Source organism: Octodon degus, unplaced genomic scaffold (genome assembly GCF_000260255.1).
Source record: "Octodon degus isolate 3935 unplaced genomic scaffold, OctDeg1.0 scaffold00323, whole genome shotgun sequence".
In the NCBI taxonomy this organism is placed as follows: Eukaryota; Metazoa; Chordata; class Mammalia; order Rodentia; family Octodontidae; genus Octodon; species Octodon degus.
This window is the reverse complement of record NW_004524899.1, coordinates 105,739-126,172: the sequence shown is the minus strand read 5'-3', so window position 1 is coordinate 126,172 and position 20,434 is coordinate 105,739. Positions and strand designations below refer to the sequence as shown.

The 20,434-nt window shown below is 36.5% G+C and overlaps 1 protein-coding gene across 1 annotated transcript in view; it reads right to left on the bottom strand.

Moving 5' to 3' along the window:
- Positions 1-20,434, bottom strand: part of Rundc3b (RUN domain containing 3B) — a gene marked incomplete at its 5' end in the record, with an annotated part of 188,377 nt that overhangs the window by 64,987 nt on the left and 102,956 nt on the right. The window contains one exon of the mRNA XM_004647763.2: positions 14,085-14,242. Within this exon, the coding sequence (XP_004647820.1) occupies positions 14,085-14,242 (158 nt within the window). The remainder of the gene's footprint in view (positions 1-14,084; positions 14,243-20,434) is intronic.

Sequence of the window (20,434 nt, the reverse complement as noted above, 5' to 3'; positions counted from 1 at the left end):
TTTTTTTTTTTTTTTTTTTTGTATTTTTAGGGAAGGGTCTACAGGGTAGTCAGGGTCTCATTACAAGATTGGACTCATAGTGATCCACCTGTTTACAGCCTCCCAAAAGCTCAGATTACAGTTGTGTGCCACCATGCACAGTCTCCAATACCGTCTCAGCATGCCCTGGGGGCAGGGCTGGCATGGCAGGCTCGGCCTGAGCCTGCTTTCAGATGCTTTAATCTGCTGAGATATTTGGATTTATGTTGAGAATGAAGAGCAAATAGCCCAGCAGGATGATTTAAAATGTTGTGTTTGGCCAGAAAGAAAGCTCCAATAAAGCTGTAGAATGCAAAGATAGAGGTGAGAGGATCTCTATTGCCCAGATGGAACCAGAGAATGGAAAGGATAGCATGAGGGCATCACAGGAAGTGGCAGATCTCTTTCCCTGTGTTACTTGTGTACAGGAATGCTACTGATTTTCAGTGCTGGATTTATATTCATCTATGTTACTGGATTTGGTTATTAAATCTAGAAGACTTTTGTTGGAGTTTTTGGGGTCTTCTATGTAGAGTATTATGCCACCTGCAAACAATGATAATTTAACTTCCTTTCCTATTCTTGTTCCTATTTTTTTCCCTTGTGTAAATTTTCTAATGTTTGCAGAACTAATGTATAGTGGTGACAGGGACATCCTTGTCCTGTGTCTGATTTTAGAGTGCACACTTTCAGGTTTTTGTCCACCTACTATTATGGTGATGGTGTGTGTTGGTTGGTCAAAGATGGCTTTTCTCAGGTTGAGATAAAGAACATCTATTCTAATTTTCTGCAGAGATTTTTTTTTAAATCATGAATGGGCATTGGATGTTGTCAAATACTTTCTTTGCATCTACTGAGATGATCATATATTTATTGTTTTTTGGTTCTTGTAAATATGTATGGTGTACTATATTTCTTGGTTTGTACATGTTGAACCATACCAGCATTACTACATGGGCATGGTGTATAATTTTCTTGATGATTTGCTGCATTCTGTTTGCCAGTATCATATTATGAATTTTTATGTCTATGTTTAATAGGGATATGGGCGTGTAGATATCTTTTTTCTTTGGAGCCTTCTCTAGTTTTGGTATCACTGTAATGCTTAGTTTCATGAATGAGTTTAGGAGTACTGCTTTTCAGTTTCACTTAAGAGTTTGAGATGTGGCAGCATGGAATCGTCTCTAAATTTCTTGTAGAAGTCAATAGTTATTGTACCAGGGCTTGGGCTTTTCTTTGTTGTTAGGTTATTAATTTCATCAACTGATAATAGGTTATTTAGAATTTTTATATGTTCTTGATTCATCTTTGGTAATTCATATATGTTATGGTTTGGGTCTAGTTGTCTGCCTAAAGCCTCAAGCAGTCATTGGTGCAGCTTCTGGAGTTCATAATTAATGATTCAATGCTGGGATTATGAGTGTGAGTGCTACACCCACCTGGGATGGGTGATCTGCATTAAATGTGAGGAACAGAGAGAGACTTGCAAGGTGCTGCAACCATTGCTTCACCCTTGTTCTTTTTGCTGTTTTCTGCTGCCATAAACGGATGCCCTCTGCCACTAACTGTGAACTAAATAAAACTTTCCTTCCTTCATTTTGGGTATTGGGTATGTTGTCCCCGCAATGAGGAAAAGGTAACTGAGAAGTATATATCTAGGAATTTGTCCATTTCCTCAGTTTTGCATCTTTTTTTTTATAACATAGGCTCTTGAAGGATTTCTGCAGGATCTGTTGTGATTTCATGCTTTTCCTTCCTAATTGCATGAATCTGAGTGTTTCCTTTTGGATAAAGTTGGCTAAGAGCTTGTCAATTTGATTTAATCTTCCAAAGAACCAACTATTTATTCCATTGATTTGCTGTATTGTTTTGTTAGTCTCTATTGCAATAATTTTGGTTCTGATCTTTATAATTTCTTCCCTTGTAAGAGATTTGGGTTTTACTTGCTCTTTTTTTTCTAGAAACTAGAAGTTCAGCATTAGGTTGTCCATTTGGATTTGCTGTTTTTCTAATATGGGAATTCCCTTGTACAAATTTCCCTCCTAGATTGCTTTCACTGGATTCCATATGTTTTGGTATGTTGTACCAGCATATCATTCAGTTGTAAAAGCTAACTGATTTCTTCTTTAATTTTATATGTGCCACATTAGATGAGCAGGGGTTATTTCATTTATACATGTTTGTGAAATTCTTGTAGTTTCCTCTGCCATTGAATTCTAATTTCTTTTCTTTCCTGTATTTTAGGGAAGGGTCTACAGGGTGTTGAGGGTCTCACTACTAGATCAGACTCATAATGATTCTCCTGTTTATAGCCTCCCAAGTGCTGGGATTACAGGCACGCACCACCACACCCAGTCTCTTGATCTCAGCATGCCCGGGGGCGAGGCTGGCACAGAAAGCCCAGGGATTGAACCCCTAGCCCGTGCTTGTAGGTGCTTTAATCAAATTCTAATTTCACTGCACTATAGTCTTATAATATGCCAGGGATAATTTCAATTACTTTCCATCTACTTAAACATGTTCTATGAGGTAGTATATGCTCTACTTTTTAGAAAATCCCATGTGCAACCAAGAAGAATTTATATTGTGATGCTGTGGAGTATAACACTCTGTAGACATCTACTAACCCCACTTGTTGAAAAATTTGGTTTAGTTCTGATATTTGGGTTTTTTTGTCTAGTTGATCTTTCTGTGACAGTGATGTGTTGTGGCCCCCCATTACAATTGTATTAATGTTTATTTGATTTTTCATGTCCATTTATATTTGTTTTAGGGCCAGCCAAATAGCTCAACAGATTAAAGCACCTTCAAGCAGGCCCAGGGGCCCAGGGTTTGATCCCCAGACCTGCTGTGCTGGCCCTGCCCCTGGGGCATGCTGAAATAGCAATTGAGACTGGGCGTGGTGGTGCACACCTGTAATCCCAGCTTTTGGGAGTCTGTAAACAGGCAGATCACTATGAGTCCAATCTAGTAGTGAGACCCTGAACACCCTGTAGATCCTTCCCTAAACACACACACACACACACACACACACACACACACACACACACACACATTTGTTTTATATAGTTGGATGTGGGATTGGGAGCATATATATTTATGATTGTTATTTCTTCCTCTTGGATTTTTCCCTTTATAAGGATGTAGTGACATTTTTTGCCTTAATCAGTTTTGGCTTGAAATATACTTTGTCTGCAAATAGAATAGTTCCTCCTGTTTATTCTGGGTTGTCACAAAGAATTTTTTTCTTGCCTCTGAAATTCAGTCTATACAGTTTTTTTGCTTGTGGTACCAGGGATCAAACTCAGGACCTTGCATTTGCCAGGCAGGTGCTTAAGCTGCTGAGCTATATCTCCAGCCCCCAGTCTATAAGTTTTTGAATTAAATATTTTTCTTTTATGTATTATTTTGTTGGACTGTGCTTCTTGATACTTTCTGTCAGTGTGGTTCTTTGGATTGTTGAACTGATGGTTATAATTGATATGTATTGCTTACCCTTGTCATGTAATTTTTCCTTCTGTTGATCCCCACCCACCCCACTTAATTACCTGCCTTACCTGGTTCATTCTGTTGGTTGCAATCCTTGTTTTCTCTTTCTAAAATGTTTTTCACAACATTTTGGAGTGCAAGCTGTGGTCATGAATTTCTTTGGGTGTTCTTTGTCATGGAAGTATCTTGTTTCCCCACCAATTTTGAAAGACAGTTTTAGGGATTATATTAATCTGAGCTAGAGGTGTTTTCTTTTTTTCTTTCAGGGCCTTCAAATAATTCACTCCAAACTCTCTTTGACTTGAAGATTTGTGTTTAGAAGTCTGCTGTGATTCTGCTGGGTTTTCCTTATAGTGATTTGTTTCTTTTCTCTAACAGCTTTTAATGTTCTGCTCTTTTGTTGAATTTCTAAAATGTTGAATATTATATACCTTATTATAGGTTTCTTTTAAGCATGGCTAATTCAAGTTTTATATGTCTCCTTTACTGTGTGTCACATTCTTTTCATGCTTGGGAAGTTTTCTGCCATTGTTTATGTAAACTTTTTTTTTTTTTAATGTCATGTGCAGTATTCCCTGCATTTTCATTGACTCTGATCAATCTTACATTATTTTTCTTTGCATCATCTAACAGCTGTTGGATTGATATTTTGTGATCCTTTGCCATTTTTAAAGAAATCTTTCTTTTCATGATCACTAACCACAATTTTATCTTTCGTATCTGATATTCTGCTCTCACACTGGCTCATTCTCCTGCATTACTTTCAATGGAATTTTTAATCTCTTAGTTATCTGCTTAAATCTTTTTCACAGATTCCATTTCTTTCCTATATTGAGCATTCATGGTTTCTATCACTGACCTAATGTCTTCTGTTTTTTTTTTCTTTTTTTTAAATAGGTATCTGCTCTAGATTCACTATATCCTTTACCATCTCTGTGTTACCTGAGAAATTATTTTTGACTTGATTTTTTTCTAGAGCTTCCTTCATCTGTTTCGTTACTTTTACCATTTCAGAGAGTCTATGTGCCTGGGTTTTGAAATGTTCCACCACATGGTCCCCCGGGTTTACCTATGGTGATCTGGATGTCTGGGTTTGCATATTGTTTTTATGTCTTCTCATTTTCTTTTTCCTTTTTTTAGTTTAGTTTAACTCCTGAGTTGATGCTTTTAAGTTGCTTATGACACACAGTTTATTGCTAGCACCCAGAACCCTTAGGAAATAACTACTTCCCAGAAATATCTTCCAGGTATAGCCAGATTTTGACTTTTTAGTCTGTTGCAAGATCCTACCTCTTCAATTTACTGAGGATGAGAAGTTGCTGCCTATTTAGTTCAGCCCCTGCTTCTTTGACACTGGCCTATATTTTCTGTCATTCTCAAGCTTGGCATACCAGGAAGAATAACTGACTAGAGCAATTATGTTACTGTGCCTAAAGTAGTACAATCATTAACAACAGCACCAAAAACAGCCTAGAAAATGATGAAATGTGGTAACTGTTAATTTACCACCTTTTACTGTATAAACTAGATTTATGGTTATATAACAAAATCAAAAAGAAACCAGAAAATTATATAAAGTATGCCCTTGATATGCCAATTTTACCCTCAGCAGTGAAACTTTACTTATTTTTTAATTTTAGTATAGGGTCTCACTGCATAGATCAGATTCGTAGTAATCCATTTGTTTACAGCCTCCCAAGTGCTGGGATTACACAGGTGCACCACCACACCTAGTCTCAATTGCCTCTCAGCGTGCCCTGGGTGCTGGGCCAGCATGGCAGGCCCAGGATCGAACCCACAGCCCCTGCATCTGCCTAAGCAGGTGCTTTAATCCACTGAATTATTTGGTTGGCCCTAGCAGTTAAAATTTAAAAGGGGTTAAGGTAGAAAAATAGAGAGCTAGAAGAAGGGAAAGAGATTAGAAGCAAGGCTGGGAGATAAAGGAAAATTTTATAAGCTTTGAGAAACTGATGAAAAAGACAGGAGGAAATGAGACCAGGAGAAAGTAAGAATAAGAACAGAACAAAACAATAACAACCAAAAAACTTGAAACAATATTTACACTCATATAAAAACAAGCACAATTAGGGAAAAAAGAGAAAAAAAAAAAAGATTATTCCAGGGTGTTTCTCTGCTGTTATTGGTAGACAAAGTGGGCAGACAGAGCCCACATACATGTTGACTAATCCAAGCAAACCAGTAGATCTACAGAGGGCCAGTGGATAATCCCTACATTTTAGTTTCTCTGAAGTTCACACTGGAACTTGAGTTGTTCAGGCTGGAACCCAAGTTGTTCAGCCAGCAATGCTCTGTGTACCTCCTGCCCACTTGAACTTGGCTCCACTCCATCCTGGTAGAGGGAGCCAAGTTGCATCTGCTCCAAGTTCTGAGCTCAGTTGGTCCCTCTCCAAAATGGTGACTGGCAATCGCACTTTTCTGGGAGACATCTGAGCCTGAATAATTCACCAGCCACTGCAGTTTGTGATATGCACTGCTCCTGTCCACTGGTGCATTTTTCCATGGTGCCCTCTGAGGTTGCTAGTAGTCATCATGTGTCTGCAGGTTCAAGCCACCTCTCCCAGGCCACCAGTTAGGGCTCAGGAAGAAAGTGTCAATTGCATTTTCTTCTGCATTGGGGTCCCTCTCTTTATTCTCTCTGTTGGCTTCAGTTCTCACTTGAGATCCTAGCTGGGCCCCAGGGATCCACTTCCCTCTTTCTTCTCTTCCTCATATATTCCAGCATCTGGACACCAAATCTCAGAGAAGCTGTTTCTTGGTTGCTTACCACCCCACCATCTTCTCAAAAGTCAACTTTTAATATTCAAGGTCCTTCTTTCTCTTTTATAAACCTTTTCTCTTAAGATATATTTATTCTTTCTGGTATTAGTGTAACAATATCTGTTCTTTTTCAGTTGCCTTATGCATGGCATATCCTTTTTCATATGTTTATGTCTTTGCATGTGAAGTGAGTCTCTTGTAGACAATATATAGTTGTATCATGTGGTTTTATTTAACAAGGTCTTTATCTTTATTTCTTCACATAGCTTCAAGTTACTGTCTGGTGCCCTTCATTTTAGCTTGTAGGATTCTGTTGTGCAAGGCAAGTAGAGTGGTAATAAACTCCTTGAGCTTTTATCTGGAAGTGTCTTAATTTCCCCCTAATTTTTGAAGAACAGTTTTGCTGGATATTGGATTTGTGGTGATAGTTTTTTCTTCTACAACCCTGAGCATACTGGGCCCCTGTCTTCTGGTCTCTAGATTTTCTGAAGAGAAATCTGCTCTTATCCTTACTGAGGATCCCTGGTGTCAAATGGCTTCTTTGTGACTGATCCAGAGTCCCTCTTTGTTTTCCAGGAATTTAACTGTAGTGCACTGCAATGAGGGTCTCTGGGTTCATATTGATTTGAGACCACTGAGGTTCTTCATGTTTCTATTCATGCTTTTCATCACACTTGGGAAGTCTCCAGCCATTATTTCTTCATGTATTCTCTCTGCCCTTTCACCTCTCTTTTCTTTAGAAATCCTTACAATCTTTTAATCTGCTTGATGTTGTCCCTCAGAATCTTCATATTACTTTTGCCTTTTTTCTTTCTGCTGTTTGGACTTGCTGAGTTCTATGACCTATTTTCATATTTACCAATTCTTTGTTCTGTCTGCTCAGATTTGCCTTCAAGCTTCTTAGTGAATTCTTCGCTTTAGTCACTGAAGTTTTCAGCTTCAGAATTCAGTTTTGTTTTCTTAATTTTTCTTCATCCATATTTTCATTTTGTTAATCTATCATTTTCTTGGCATCTTTCTTCACACACACAGAAGATTTCTGTACAACTGCTTAAAAAATTCTTTGAATACCCTTAAGACAATTTATTTAAAATCTTTGCCTTAGCCAGGCATATTGGAGCATGTATATAAACCCCAAACTTGGAAGGCTGAGACAGGAGGGTCATTGCAAGTTTCTGGCCAGCTGGAAATGTACAGTGGACTCTGCCTCAGAAAAAAGGAAGTCTTTTGCTTTTTAGATACCAGTTTGTTTTCAGAAATTTTTTCATTGATCTGTTTTAATTTTCCTTTCCCTGTTTCTTTCATACCTTTTGAGTTTTGATTCAAAACTGTACATTTAAAATCTAACAGTGCAGTAGCTTTGGAAGTCATATGCTTTCTGCTTCTTACAGTTTGCTGGGGTTTTTTATTATTCATTATTATTATTCTTAGTTTTTGGGCTAAGGTTTGTCCTGGGGTGTATATTTAAGGTTGTCTCTGAATCCAAGCTTTCCTCTGGGTGTGCATGGGAACTTTCTAATATTCTCCATATATGCAGTTGTTTTGAATATCTTACTCTTTAATGTTAGATTCTCAGTTGGGGAAAGAAATGAAAAATGGAGGAGAAAACAAAGGTGTGCTTTAAATACCCCACAAGCCTCTCAAAAAGAGTAGGGAGAAGTATGTGAACAGTATCTCCCAAGGCCACCCCTTTTACTTCTGTGACCACAGTCATCAGCCATCATTACTAGAGCACAGCTCCCTGACATTTGGGAGACAGGGTATTTTGTGTCCATCTGGATCCCACCAACTATGTGTATGCCGCTCCAAAACATCTGCACAGTTGCCTACCTCAGAGCTTGGATGGAGGATAGGTAGTTAATGTGATATATGTTAAAACTGAAACTGAAATCGTTTGTAGTTTATATCTAAGTCATCCTCTGAAACTTGCAAGTTTTCAGTACACTCTAGAATATCCAGAGAGTTGCATTAGAGTTGATTCTACTACTATAATTGTTGCCTAAGTAGGTTTGTAGTGATTTATACTCCATCTTCCCAGAATCCTCTACCTTTTATAAAGGTCAACTAATGCTAAAAAACTAAAATAACTGCAAAAAATAGAGGTTGTATCACACAATAACAATATGTATGTTATTTATAAGTTTTAATTTAGGGAGGCTTTCCTCCTCCATGTATTACATGTAAAACATCTGCCAAACAAAGATGCCAAGAGTGAGGCCTTTCACTATTCTAATGAATCATTTCTCAGTTAAATACACTGTAGTCCCATCTGTTGCTAGGCCTGAGACTCAAATAAATATACAGACATCTGCTTTGTAGGAGAATCTTCAGTTTTAATGGAATATAACTAAATGTAATTAAATATCAACATTAAATTAGTACCTTTTCTTAACTTAGTAGTCTATCTAATTTTCCATTAATACCTAGAAAAATACTATAGAATATGGTTTTGCTTATGTGGCACTTGGTCTTTTATCTTCTGACTACATTTTCCTAATGCTTCTGTTCTCATATAGACAATAGATTATATAATACGTAGTTACATGGTTGTGCAATAGTTTTAACAATAATTGTTACCTGCCAAAAATATACGTATATCAGATGACTAGGATCTGTCATTATTTGGTTATTTTTATTTATGTATTTTTTTTAATGTATTTAGTACAGGGTCTATAGCCTCTTACTACACAGATTGGACTCACAGTGATCCTCCTGTTTTCAGCCTCCCAAGTGCTTGGATTACAGGCGTGCACCATTACGCCCAGTCTCACTCACGGTCTCAGTGCACCCCTGGGGGCAGGGCCAGCACAGCATGCCAGGGATGGAACCCAGTCCCTGCATCTGCCTAAGCAGATGCTGAGTCTGCCGAGCTATCTGGCTGGTCCTATTTGGTTATTTTTAAGTAGGGCATGATGACATTGTTGCCCCATTATGTTAGTATCTAAATCATTCATATTATACTTGTGAGCCAGGTAGGCATCGTACTACAGACTTATGGTTTGCAGGCCCAGAGAACCCACTGTCCCTATTCACCATGAGCTATTGGAGATATAAACCACGGCTTTATGTATGATAGGGGAGCAGTCTAGCACTGAGCCACATCCTAAATTCTACCAAACTGGTTCTTAAACTTCAATAGTGACCTAGGTTTTGTAATGAGTCTTTAATTTTATTTAGACTCCTTAGTTACCTTCATATGGAACTGTACAGGACAAGCTACTGTTGATGTAATCTTTCAAATCATTAACAAAAAAGAAACCATCAGCTAACTAGAAAAAAACACACATTTTACTGCCATTAAATATAACGAAAGTGCAGGTTTTAGGGTGTGCTGTGGCTATTGCTAAGACTGCGATATATGTATTACAAATCACCATTTGTACAAATCATCTCTCTAGTGGCCTGTCTGTGATGCTGACAAAGCCTTCCTCATGCATATAGCACTTTTCAAATAACAGTGTGATTGATGATGTCTCTCTACCTTACCAGCTTACAAATCTCCGGTGAAAAAAATCATGCCCAATTTTTCTTCATATTCTCAGCTACTAGTATGATCCTAAGGGCAAAGTATACACATATAAATGTTCATGGAATAAAATTAAACTAAATATAAAGTTTTCCCATTAATTAAAACAAATAAGCATTACAATAAAGGAATAGAACTCATAATCTTTAGACAAATTTTCTGTATATTGATCCAAAGTATAACTAATACTTTAAACTTTACATTTATTTTATTGAGCAAAATTTAATATAAAATATGGTTGTTATTGAAGCTAAATAAAATCAAGTTGTATTGCTAAGATATGAGGCTCAGACCTACAATAATCTTTTGTCTCCCAAATGAAGTAGCACTATTCCTAAACATATTTGCAGATTTTAAATGATTTAATATTTTAAGATTAGCAACCATAAACTTATTCAAATGTGTCTATGTTACTTAATGTCATGTAACGTACCCCAAGTTAACATTTTGTCAAACATATAAATAAGAAAAGGATAGTTGCAAGTGAAACCTGTCGCACAGTAATTAAATATGCCTGTCTCCTTCACTCATGGTTTACACAAACATATTCCATGATTTTAAACATTAATACAAGTGTCATTTAGAAATGAAAAATCAAAGATGAGTTTCTTAAAATTCAAGGACAATACAATCAAATACAAGCTTACTGTTTGATCTATAGCCTTCTGAAAAAAAAAAGGTAAATCACTTTTAATTTTATTATTTTTCTTAGTAATCTTATTTTTTTTTTCTTTTCTTTCTTTTTTTTTTTTTCCGGGACCAGGGATCTTAGTAATTTTATTAAGGAGATTTTATGGCTTTAAAGACCAAAGTAAAGGAATGAGCATTATTTGAAGGCAGTCTTGTTTTGGTCTGGGATGGGATTAAACTCAGGCCTTCACACTGACCTACCTCACCACCCCAGGTGTTTTTTTTTTTTTTAAACAAGGTCTTGCTAAGTTCCACAGGCTGGCCTCAAACTCCCCCTCCTCTTCCCCAGCCTCTTAGAGTACTGACAATACAGGTGTGTGCCCCCAGACCCAACCTGAATGCTCTCTTTTCCTTTTTTTATATTATACCTGATACCATCTTAATGATCTCCACAGTTAGTATTATCTCTGTTACACAGATGAAGCAGAGGCTTGAAGACATGAAAGTTAAGCTCAGGGCTGGGCTCTTGTGAAGACAGTCTGATTCACAACCAAACTTCAGGAAGCTAGTGTATACTCTACACTAACTTGTACGGTATTATCAGAACTACAAAATGCTCAGATTTTATGAGTATTCAAAGATATAATCAAAGAACAGCAATAATCCCAAATACATAAAACCATTAAGAAAAAGAGTAAATTGAGTGACAAAGGGTTTTAATGACCTAGAAAAGATGATACAACATAATACATGCCTCATACTCCACTTGTAATATTCATTATCTGATCTTTTCATTGATATGTTTTAAACTTTAATCTTTCCAGGATCATTTGGGTCACCTTTATCTTCTCAGGATGAACACGGGAATAGTATACAACTCTGACTTTAGGCCTTTGTTATTTAGGAGAGTACTGGGCATTAAACCTGGATCTTTTAGTGTTTCAGGCATATGAGGGAAGCCCTTTGTTACTGAGCTACTATTCTGAATCTTGAAGATAATTTTGATAAAATTTGTGAGTCATGACAATTCAAAGTAATTTATGGTCACAGAGATAGCTCAGTGGCCTAAGCAGGGCAGGTGCAAGGATCCAGCTTCAATTTGGGTACCTCATGTTGTGCTGGCCCTGCCCCAGGTGCAATGAGCTGGCCACTGAAACTGGGCGTGGTAGCTCACACCTGTAATCCCAGCACTGGGGAGGCTGAGACAGAAGTAGTCTGAGCTGTGTAGTGAGACCCTATACCAAATACATAAAATAAAATAAAGGAATTTACCTTATTCTTTTGTTGAGCATACCACAAAGTGGTTTTATAAAAAGAATCTTTTAAAAAAGTATTTTTATCTATTTATAGGTTGTAGCCATACTATATGAAAGTAAATATTTAATATCAAAATTGAAGAACATATTTTAATTCTAATCAAGGTCATATTTTTTTTCTATTCATATTGTTTTAATTTAATTTTTCTTAAAGGTTTTAAGAACAATATGTTTTCTTTGTGAAATCAAGAGGATCAATGATACTTTTCTACAATTATTTTGTCAAACTAAAGTGTTTGAATCTTCGTTTAAATTACTAAAAGTTGACTGTGTGTGGTGGTGTGCATCTGGAATCCCAGGGCTTGGGAGGCTGAAAACAGGAAAATAACTACAAGTCCAATCTGTGTAGTGACACCCTGTACACCCTGTACTAAATACATAAAAATAAAAATAAAAAAAATTACCAAAAGTAAAATAAACTGGATGCACTCAAAGTCAGTTCTGCTAGTAAAAACAGGTCTCCTGATAAAATAAAAATTAAATACACAATTATTTTTGAGTTAAAACCATTTAAATTGTAGTTTACCAGCATCATTTGCATAATAATCTCTTATTAAAAGGAAAAACAAGAAATCTTCATTATTTGACTCTTGGTATTTTCCTCCCTGCTTAATAGAACTGAGGGATATGGAGGAGGTTAACATTCCCCTCAGGGAGTGAGACTCCATGAGATAAACTCTCTTTACTTCAGCCAACAAACAGAAGAAACAGCATGTGAACCTAATTATTTTCATCAAGATGCAAATTCCTAGAGAATATTAAATTGCCTTGTTCTTAGTAAAACTTTTATATTTAATCTCAAATTACCTCACACAAATTACATATTATTTACACAAAGAACAACAGTAACTATACAGAAAAGAAACGTCCAAATTATTAAAATCAACATCACTAGTGAGGGGCCAATTATAGGACATCTTCAGAACATGATACCCCTTATGTAGTAATTCATTCAAAAGTGGACAAGCTCATTGTAATCAAGGAAAAAATCAAATAAACATAAAATTCCTGGCCTACATTATTTAGAATAACAGTTTCATGTGAGAAAAGGCTGAGAAGCTGTGTAAAGTTTATGACTGAGGAGACAAGACAGTCAAATGCAAGAAGTGATCCTCAACTGGATCATGTAGCAACAAATAGTTTCCATAAAGGAGATGATTTGAAATGAAATCAATGAAATTATAATATCAATTATAGGTAAAAGATAAGATGGCAATATTATACCGATTTAGTTTTCTTAAATTGACCATTGAACTAGGTTTATGAAAGTGGATCTCTTTGTTCTTAGATAAGATACACTAAAAAATTAAAGAATAAGTTCTTACAATTATAGAATCACTTAAGTGGTTAAAATACGTATGCTGATATGAGAAGAGGGAGAGAGTTAGAAACTTAGCAAAATGTGGTGAAATGTTAAAAACTGGCGAATCTAATCACAGTGGTACATATCTATAATCCCAGCCACTCAGTAGGCTGAGGGAGGAGAACTAGAACTTTGAAGCCAGTATGGAAAACTTAGCAAAGCTTTATCAAATTGATTTTTTTTTAAAAGAGCTGAGATAAAGATTAACATGCGAGCACTTGCTTAGCAAGTGTGAAGCCCTCGGTTCAATCCCCAGTACTGAAAAATAAAATTGATAAATTTAGAGAAATATCAAAATCCCACATATATCTTCATAACTTTGCTAAAAGTTTTAAATTATTTCAAAATTTAAAAATTAGAAATATACCTTAAAGTTAAATGCTACTGTGAAGATTTTTACTATAAATAATTAAAGACAAATTTAACAAAATGATACAAGTAGTATGAGTGCTTTGAATAGTAGCAAGTTAAGAAACTTGTACCAGAATGTAGTCCAATTATATACTTTTCTTAATCAAAAAAGTCTTTCTACAAAAAGTCAGACACAATACACTGTATATAGTGATATATTCAGGCATAAACTGGTTAACAGTTTATATACTGTAATTGCACTCTGAGTAGCAATGATCTAGTATTTTATAATAATTATCTACCTTTTACATAATCATTAAGTGAATAACTAAAATCAACTACTTAGTAAATTTCACACTTGCATCTGGAAGAACATATATCAGTTTAACTATAGATAGACAATTGATGGTGATTTTTATTTTTCTCCTTATATTTCCAAATGTTTCAACAAAGATCAGGGGTTAGTTTCATAAGAAATTTAAAAGTAAACTTTTTAAAAAGTGAAAAGAACTTTGTAGCAGACAATTTTCCTATAACTTGAGTCCCATGACATAACATTTGTCATCTTTATGTTTATATAAAGCCAAAGGTTTCCTAAAAGGATCTCACTTACAGTTGATCTTGAAGTTCCACAATGATATATTCTAACTGCTCCTTTTCCAATTTATGGGCCAGATCAGAATCTTCAATCCTTTGAAGTAGTATTTTATTCTGGGAGACAGATTCAGACAGTTGGTTCTCTCGAAGTCGTAAGAGTTCTTCAAGATAACCCTGCAAATACAGGATCACCAGGATAACAGTAGCTGTCAAATTATAATAGATATTTTGAAGATAAATGCTAAGTAGCTTAAGCAGTATTTCTATCAATATTGTAGTAAAACAATTTCAAAACATCATTGATGACTTAGTAAAAAATGTTGCTTAAATTGACTAAAACATAGCTAGGCAGTCTAATCGCTAACCTGGCAAGCTCAAGGACCCAGGTTTGATTCCTGGTACTGCATGCCTTGCTGGCCCCAGAACCCCAAATGCGCTGTGCTGGCCACTGAAACCAGGCATGATACCACACACCTGTAATCCCAGAGCTGGGAAGGCTGAGACAGGAGGATCACTAGGAGTCTGAGGTGTGTAACAAAACCCTGCACCAAATACATAGATTAATTAAAGATTTTAAAAAATTGAATAAAACATTGACATATATGCCCCATTCTTTAAACTTCTTTGCTAAAGGTTGAGAAAATATGTAAAGCAAAACATACGAGCACTGTATTTTTTGTTTTTCTTTATTGCTACATATTTTCCATAACAATCACATTCATTACAGAGAGTTTGTACCTGTACCTATTATATCTTAACTTTTTTTTCCCCCCATTTTCCTCTCCGCCCTTCAACCATTCTTCCCATTATCATTTATCAGGGCTGTTTTCCACTTTTTCCCTTCAGTTCTCTTTATGTCCCTTTTCCCCTCCTTCCCTCCTCACTCTCCCTTATTCCCTATTTCAACATGTTTTTCCTATTTCTCAATACCAATCCTATAGTTTGCTCCTTACATGCTCTGAGAAACAATGTAGCTAAACTTGTGTATATGATTTATTTCACTTAACATTATGGTCTTTAGGCAAAGCCATTTATTGACAAATGACTCAAGTTTATCCTTCTTTGTTGTATATAAATACCACATTTTCTTTATGGGCTGTCACCAGGACTTAGCTTTTATAAACTGTGCTGCTATGAAATGGGTGTGTATTTACCAATGTGGTGTGACACTTTTCAGGAAGATACCCAGAAGGGGAACACCTGGGTGAAATGGAACCTGTACTTTTATTTTTTGAGGAATCTTCTTAGTGATTTCCACAGTGGTTTGTGCTAATTTGTACTTCCACCAGCAGTGGAGAAAGGCTTTCTCCCCACATCTCACCAGCACTTATTTCTGGTTGATTTCTTCCTTTTCTTAAATAATAATATTTATTAATTTATTTTACTTAATGTTATGCCTACACATAAAATAATGATTATCTACCCTTATTCCAATTAGTCTGCTTTATCTTGTTTAAAATTTTATGAGTTTCATATTATACACATTTTAATAACACTTTGTGCTGAACTGTACTTTGTACTGGAACTGAAAATGGATATATTTTTCCTAAAGCTGCCTAGCTAATGCAGTCTATTAATTTGTTGGTCTAATGTGAACTTGCAGGGATGGTCCTGCCTCAGTCTCCTGAGTGCTGGGATTTTTAGGCATGTATCAACACATTAGACTCACAAGTTCACAAACAACATAAAGTTTTCTTCTCCTCCTCCTTCTTTTCTTTTTCCTCTTCACCTTGTCCTTTTTTTTTTTTTTTTTTTTGAGACAGATATCACTATGTAATCCAAGTTGGCTTCAAACTCATAGTGATTCCCCTGCCTTTGCCTCCAAAATGCTTGGACTACAAGTGCCAGGAATTCTTTTTTTAAAAAAAATTAATTAATTAATTTTTTGCCAACTCAGCCCACTCTGAGGGCACAGCTGGTATGGCATGTGGTGCTGGGGATTGAACCATGATCCCTTGTGCCTGCCTAAGCTTGCCTAAGCAGGAGCTTTAGACCGCTGAGCTATCTTGCTGGCCCAGGAATTCTTCTAAAGTTGGATTTGGATAAACTAGTCTTCCACAGACCAAAAGTAAAATATGCTAGGATAACTGCAGACCACAGACTAATTCTAAAGTCAAATTTCAGTGTAAATCAAGCACAGACTACAGCTAAAGCTGCATGCATATGAAATTTATATCCCTACAAATTTATACTTTGAAAACTACAAAACAAAAGTTCATGGGGCTGGGGAGATGGCTCAGTAGAATAAGCGCTTGCCTGGCAAGTGCAAGGGCCTGAGTTCAATCCCTGGTTCCAAAAACAAGAAAAAAAAGTTCATGAGGTGATCATAGCATTCCAATCAGAAATAAAGACCTGTAAAATATCATAGCATAAATTTTAAAAAGGAACCATGCATAGTGGTGTACTCCTAGTACTCAGGAGGCTGAGGCAGAAAATCACCATGAGTTTGAGGCTACTGTGGGCTGCATAGTGAGTGGAAGGCCTGCTTAGACTATTTAGTGAGACCCTGTCTCAAAGAAACAAAAATAAGGTGACAAGAATTTAGCTTAATGATGCAGCACCTGCCTGGCAAATGTGAGGTATGTAGTTCAATTCCTGGTACCCCCTCTGTTATGGTTTATGTCTAATTGTCCCTCCAAAGCCTCATGTAAATTATGGGGTGGAGGTGGCTGGAGGAGCAATGAGTGGCTTGAGGGGCGGGGCCAGAGGACCAGGGAGGGGCCCGAGGGGTGGGGCCAGAGAGGCACAAACCATTACACTGGCCAGCCTGTGCTTTCTTTGAGATGTGGAGAGGGTCATCCTGGACATGGCAGTGCCCGAGCCTCTCCTCCAGTGTCAGAACATCTTGTCAGAATAAACCTTTCCTTCCCTCATTTTGAGTGTCAGGTATTTGTCCCAGCAATGAGAGAAGAGTAACTAAAACACCTTCCAAACAAACAAACAAACAAACAAAATGAAACAACAACCACAAAAATTAGCCAGGTGTGGTGGTACATGCCTGTAATCCCAGCACTTGAGAGGCTGAGGCCAGAGGATCACTGACTTGAAGGCCAGCCTGGGCTACAAAGTAAGTTCAAGACCAGCCTGAATGGGGCCTGGGATGTAACTCAGTGGCACAAGTGCCTGCCTGGCAAGCACAAGGTCTTGAGTTTGATTCCTGATACAAGAAGAAAAAGAAAGAAAGAGAAAGAAAGGATGGATGGATGGATGGATAGGTTCAGGATGGCTTTTTAAAAAAATAATCAGTATTTCATGCACTACCATGAATAAATACAGAAATACTGACAAATTTGAAATTTTTTTAGGATGTTATTTTGTTTTTGTTTTTTTCCCATAATTTTATTGATAAATAGCAATGAGACAGTTTCAAATCAAATAGCTAGGACAGTTTTAATAATTAACACACTGCATACATTCTTCTTAGTGGTTGATTGCTGTACAAGATGCGGACTTGAGATCCTATCTACAAACACCATTAGAACAAATCATTCTATTCATTAAGAGAATGCAACTATATATCTATCCTAACCACTTTGAATACACAGATACAAAATGGACATTCATCTGTATACCCTTTTTTTTGCTAAGTTCCGTTATTTGAATATTATAGGTGTGTAAACTCAGCAAAATATTCTAAAAGAGTCCAGTAGCCCATAATAGCATTGGGTCTTCTGTTTAACTGGCAATGTCAGAAATGTTGAGCTGTGGGGGACTCAGGTCAACAAATTTGAATTTTTAAAAAAATTATAAAAATGACCTGACATAGAAAATAGGAAGAGACTAAAAATAGAGAAATTAAAAATATGTTAAAAAATTAACTCCCCACAGTGTAAAGAATAAATCCTCTCTTGAAAAATGTAATCATAATGTTACACAGTCTGCCTCACAGAATAAAAAATGATTAGTTTAATAAAATCAGCACTCTAATATCTAACCTAACAGATCAACGTACACACACACACACACACACACACACACACATTGGAGACCCCTGCAGTGAGCCCCAGTCTCTTGTAGGTGTCATGGTGTATGGACAAGAGAGAGACAAAGAGAAAGAGAGGAGGGAGGAGAGAGAGAGAGAGAGAGAGAGAGAGAGAGAGAGAGAGAGAGAGAGACAGAGAGAGAGAGAGAGAGACAGACAGACACAGATAGAGAGACAGACAGAGACAGACAGACACAGAGACAGAGACAGAGACAGAGAGACAGAGAGAAAAGAAAAGAAAGAAAAAAAGGAAAGAGACAGGTGAGTGAGACTGCCTTAGGCCTGCTGGATCCTCATTCAAGCCAGTGTCCAAGCCTGGCATGTGAGTGGAACTTCCTCCATCAGACAGGTCTGGGGTGGAACCCTGCGGCAGAACTCCCTGCATAGAGTTTAGAGGCAAGACCTACCCAGCTAATACAGGAGCATAACATCTTATCAGAATGGCACAGCAGGTTCACCTCCAAGAGCTGCAGCAGGAAGAAGTGGAACACAGCAGCCAGACTCACCTGGATGAGTTTGAACTTGGTAGATCCAGACCTGGTGCTAAGGTAATAACTCTATTAAAGCTCTGTACCAAATATCAGAAGACAGTGCTATAGAAAATGATGAAAAGGAGCAAAATGCATTTTCAGTCCTGAAGCCCACCCAGAACAAATGTAGGAGACAATAGCATAGAAGAAATTAGAAAGCACACATCAGAAATCTCTGAAATAATAGCATCTAAAGTAAAGAAACAACTGCAGAAAGGTACAGAGGAAATCTGATCAGAAATAATTTCTGAAGTAAAAAAAAATAACTATAATGAAAGAAGTACTAAGTGCTTCTAAAGAAGACACTGATAAACAATAGAGGAGAATAAAAAAATGATGGAATCCTTGAATGACCATATAGGAAAGAATTAGAATGCATAAAGCAGATTCAAAGTGAAATACAGGAAATTAAAACCTCAATCACAAGCTGGCAAAACCATTTCAATGAAAGTGAAAATAGACTTTCAGACCTTGAAGACACCATTGCAGCTAGTGAAAAAGTAAGAAAAGATCTCTTAAAAACAACTAGGATGCAGGAAAACATAATTAAACATCTGCAAGACAATGCAAAGATGAACAATGTAAGACTAATAGGCAACAACGAGAAAGGAGTCAATACAAATGATATAAAAATAGTATGGACAGAAGTAATAGTAGAAAACTTCCCAAATATGGGGAAACAATCTGACACTCAGTAACCAAAGCATATAGAACTCCAAATAACATCAACCCAATTAAAAACACACCCAGACATATAATAATCAAGATCCCAGATATTCAGCACAGGAACAGTATATACTAAAAGCCACTAGAGAAAAGAAATAGATCACATTTAAAGGAAAACCCATCAGAATAATGGCAGATTTCTCTTCACAAACCATCAAGGCAAGAAGAACATGGAGCAAAGCACAAGTCTTGCAAAACAACAAATTCTGACCCAGACTGATATACCCTGCAAAACTCTCTTTCATGTATAATGGAGAAGTGAAATACTTCCATGACAAAGAACAACTAAAGAATTTCATGATGACAAAGCCAACCCTACACAGACTACTAAGAGATATTATAGAGAGGGATCAAAATGACCAAAACTCCATGAATGAGAATGGAAAGAACACACCAAATAGGGCAAACAATTAAACACAGAAGAAAAAGAGGTATACAAAAGCAGTCTTTCAATTATTCTTTTGTGTACAGCAGCAAAATATTTCCATCAGCATACACTACAAATGGACTCTGCTGCACCCTATGGGGCATGATTCTGTCTGGGTCTACAATAATGGATATCAAGGAAATAGCAGTAGCTCAGTCCCACAAGTGACACCTCACCACTAGTAAGCGTCATGGAGACTGTCCATATCCACAACATACTAGAACTTTGTGTGGTATCTTATCCCCAAATTGTAAGAAGTGCTGGTCATATATTTGCCATTCCAGTATTTATGTTATGTTTTATTCTTAGTAATTCTTTACTATCATGAAAACTTTTTCTTAGTTGAACTGTTTTGAAATATTTCTTTTTTTTTTGGTATTGGGGCAATTTTATTATATGAAACTATAAATTCATATAGTAAACCATTCTTTTATTATACATACATTTATTGCATTCTTCCAACTATTATGTTTTTATATGTCTTAATAGCACTGTCATTTCTCCTTCAGAGAGACCATATCTTATACTGCAGTAATTAATTTTATACTCAGAGAACTGAACAAAATGCCTTACAAAACATACATACACACACACACAAAGTGAGTCAAGGTCAAACACACTTATATCACAAATTTTAGCTATTATTTATAATTTAGATATCCAAAGCAAAATTCTTATGTGAACTAACCAAAAAAAGTATG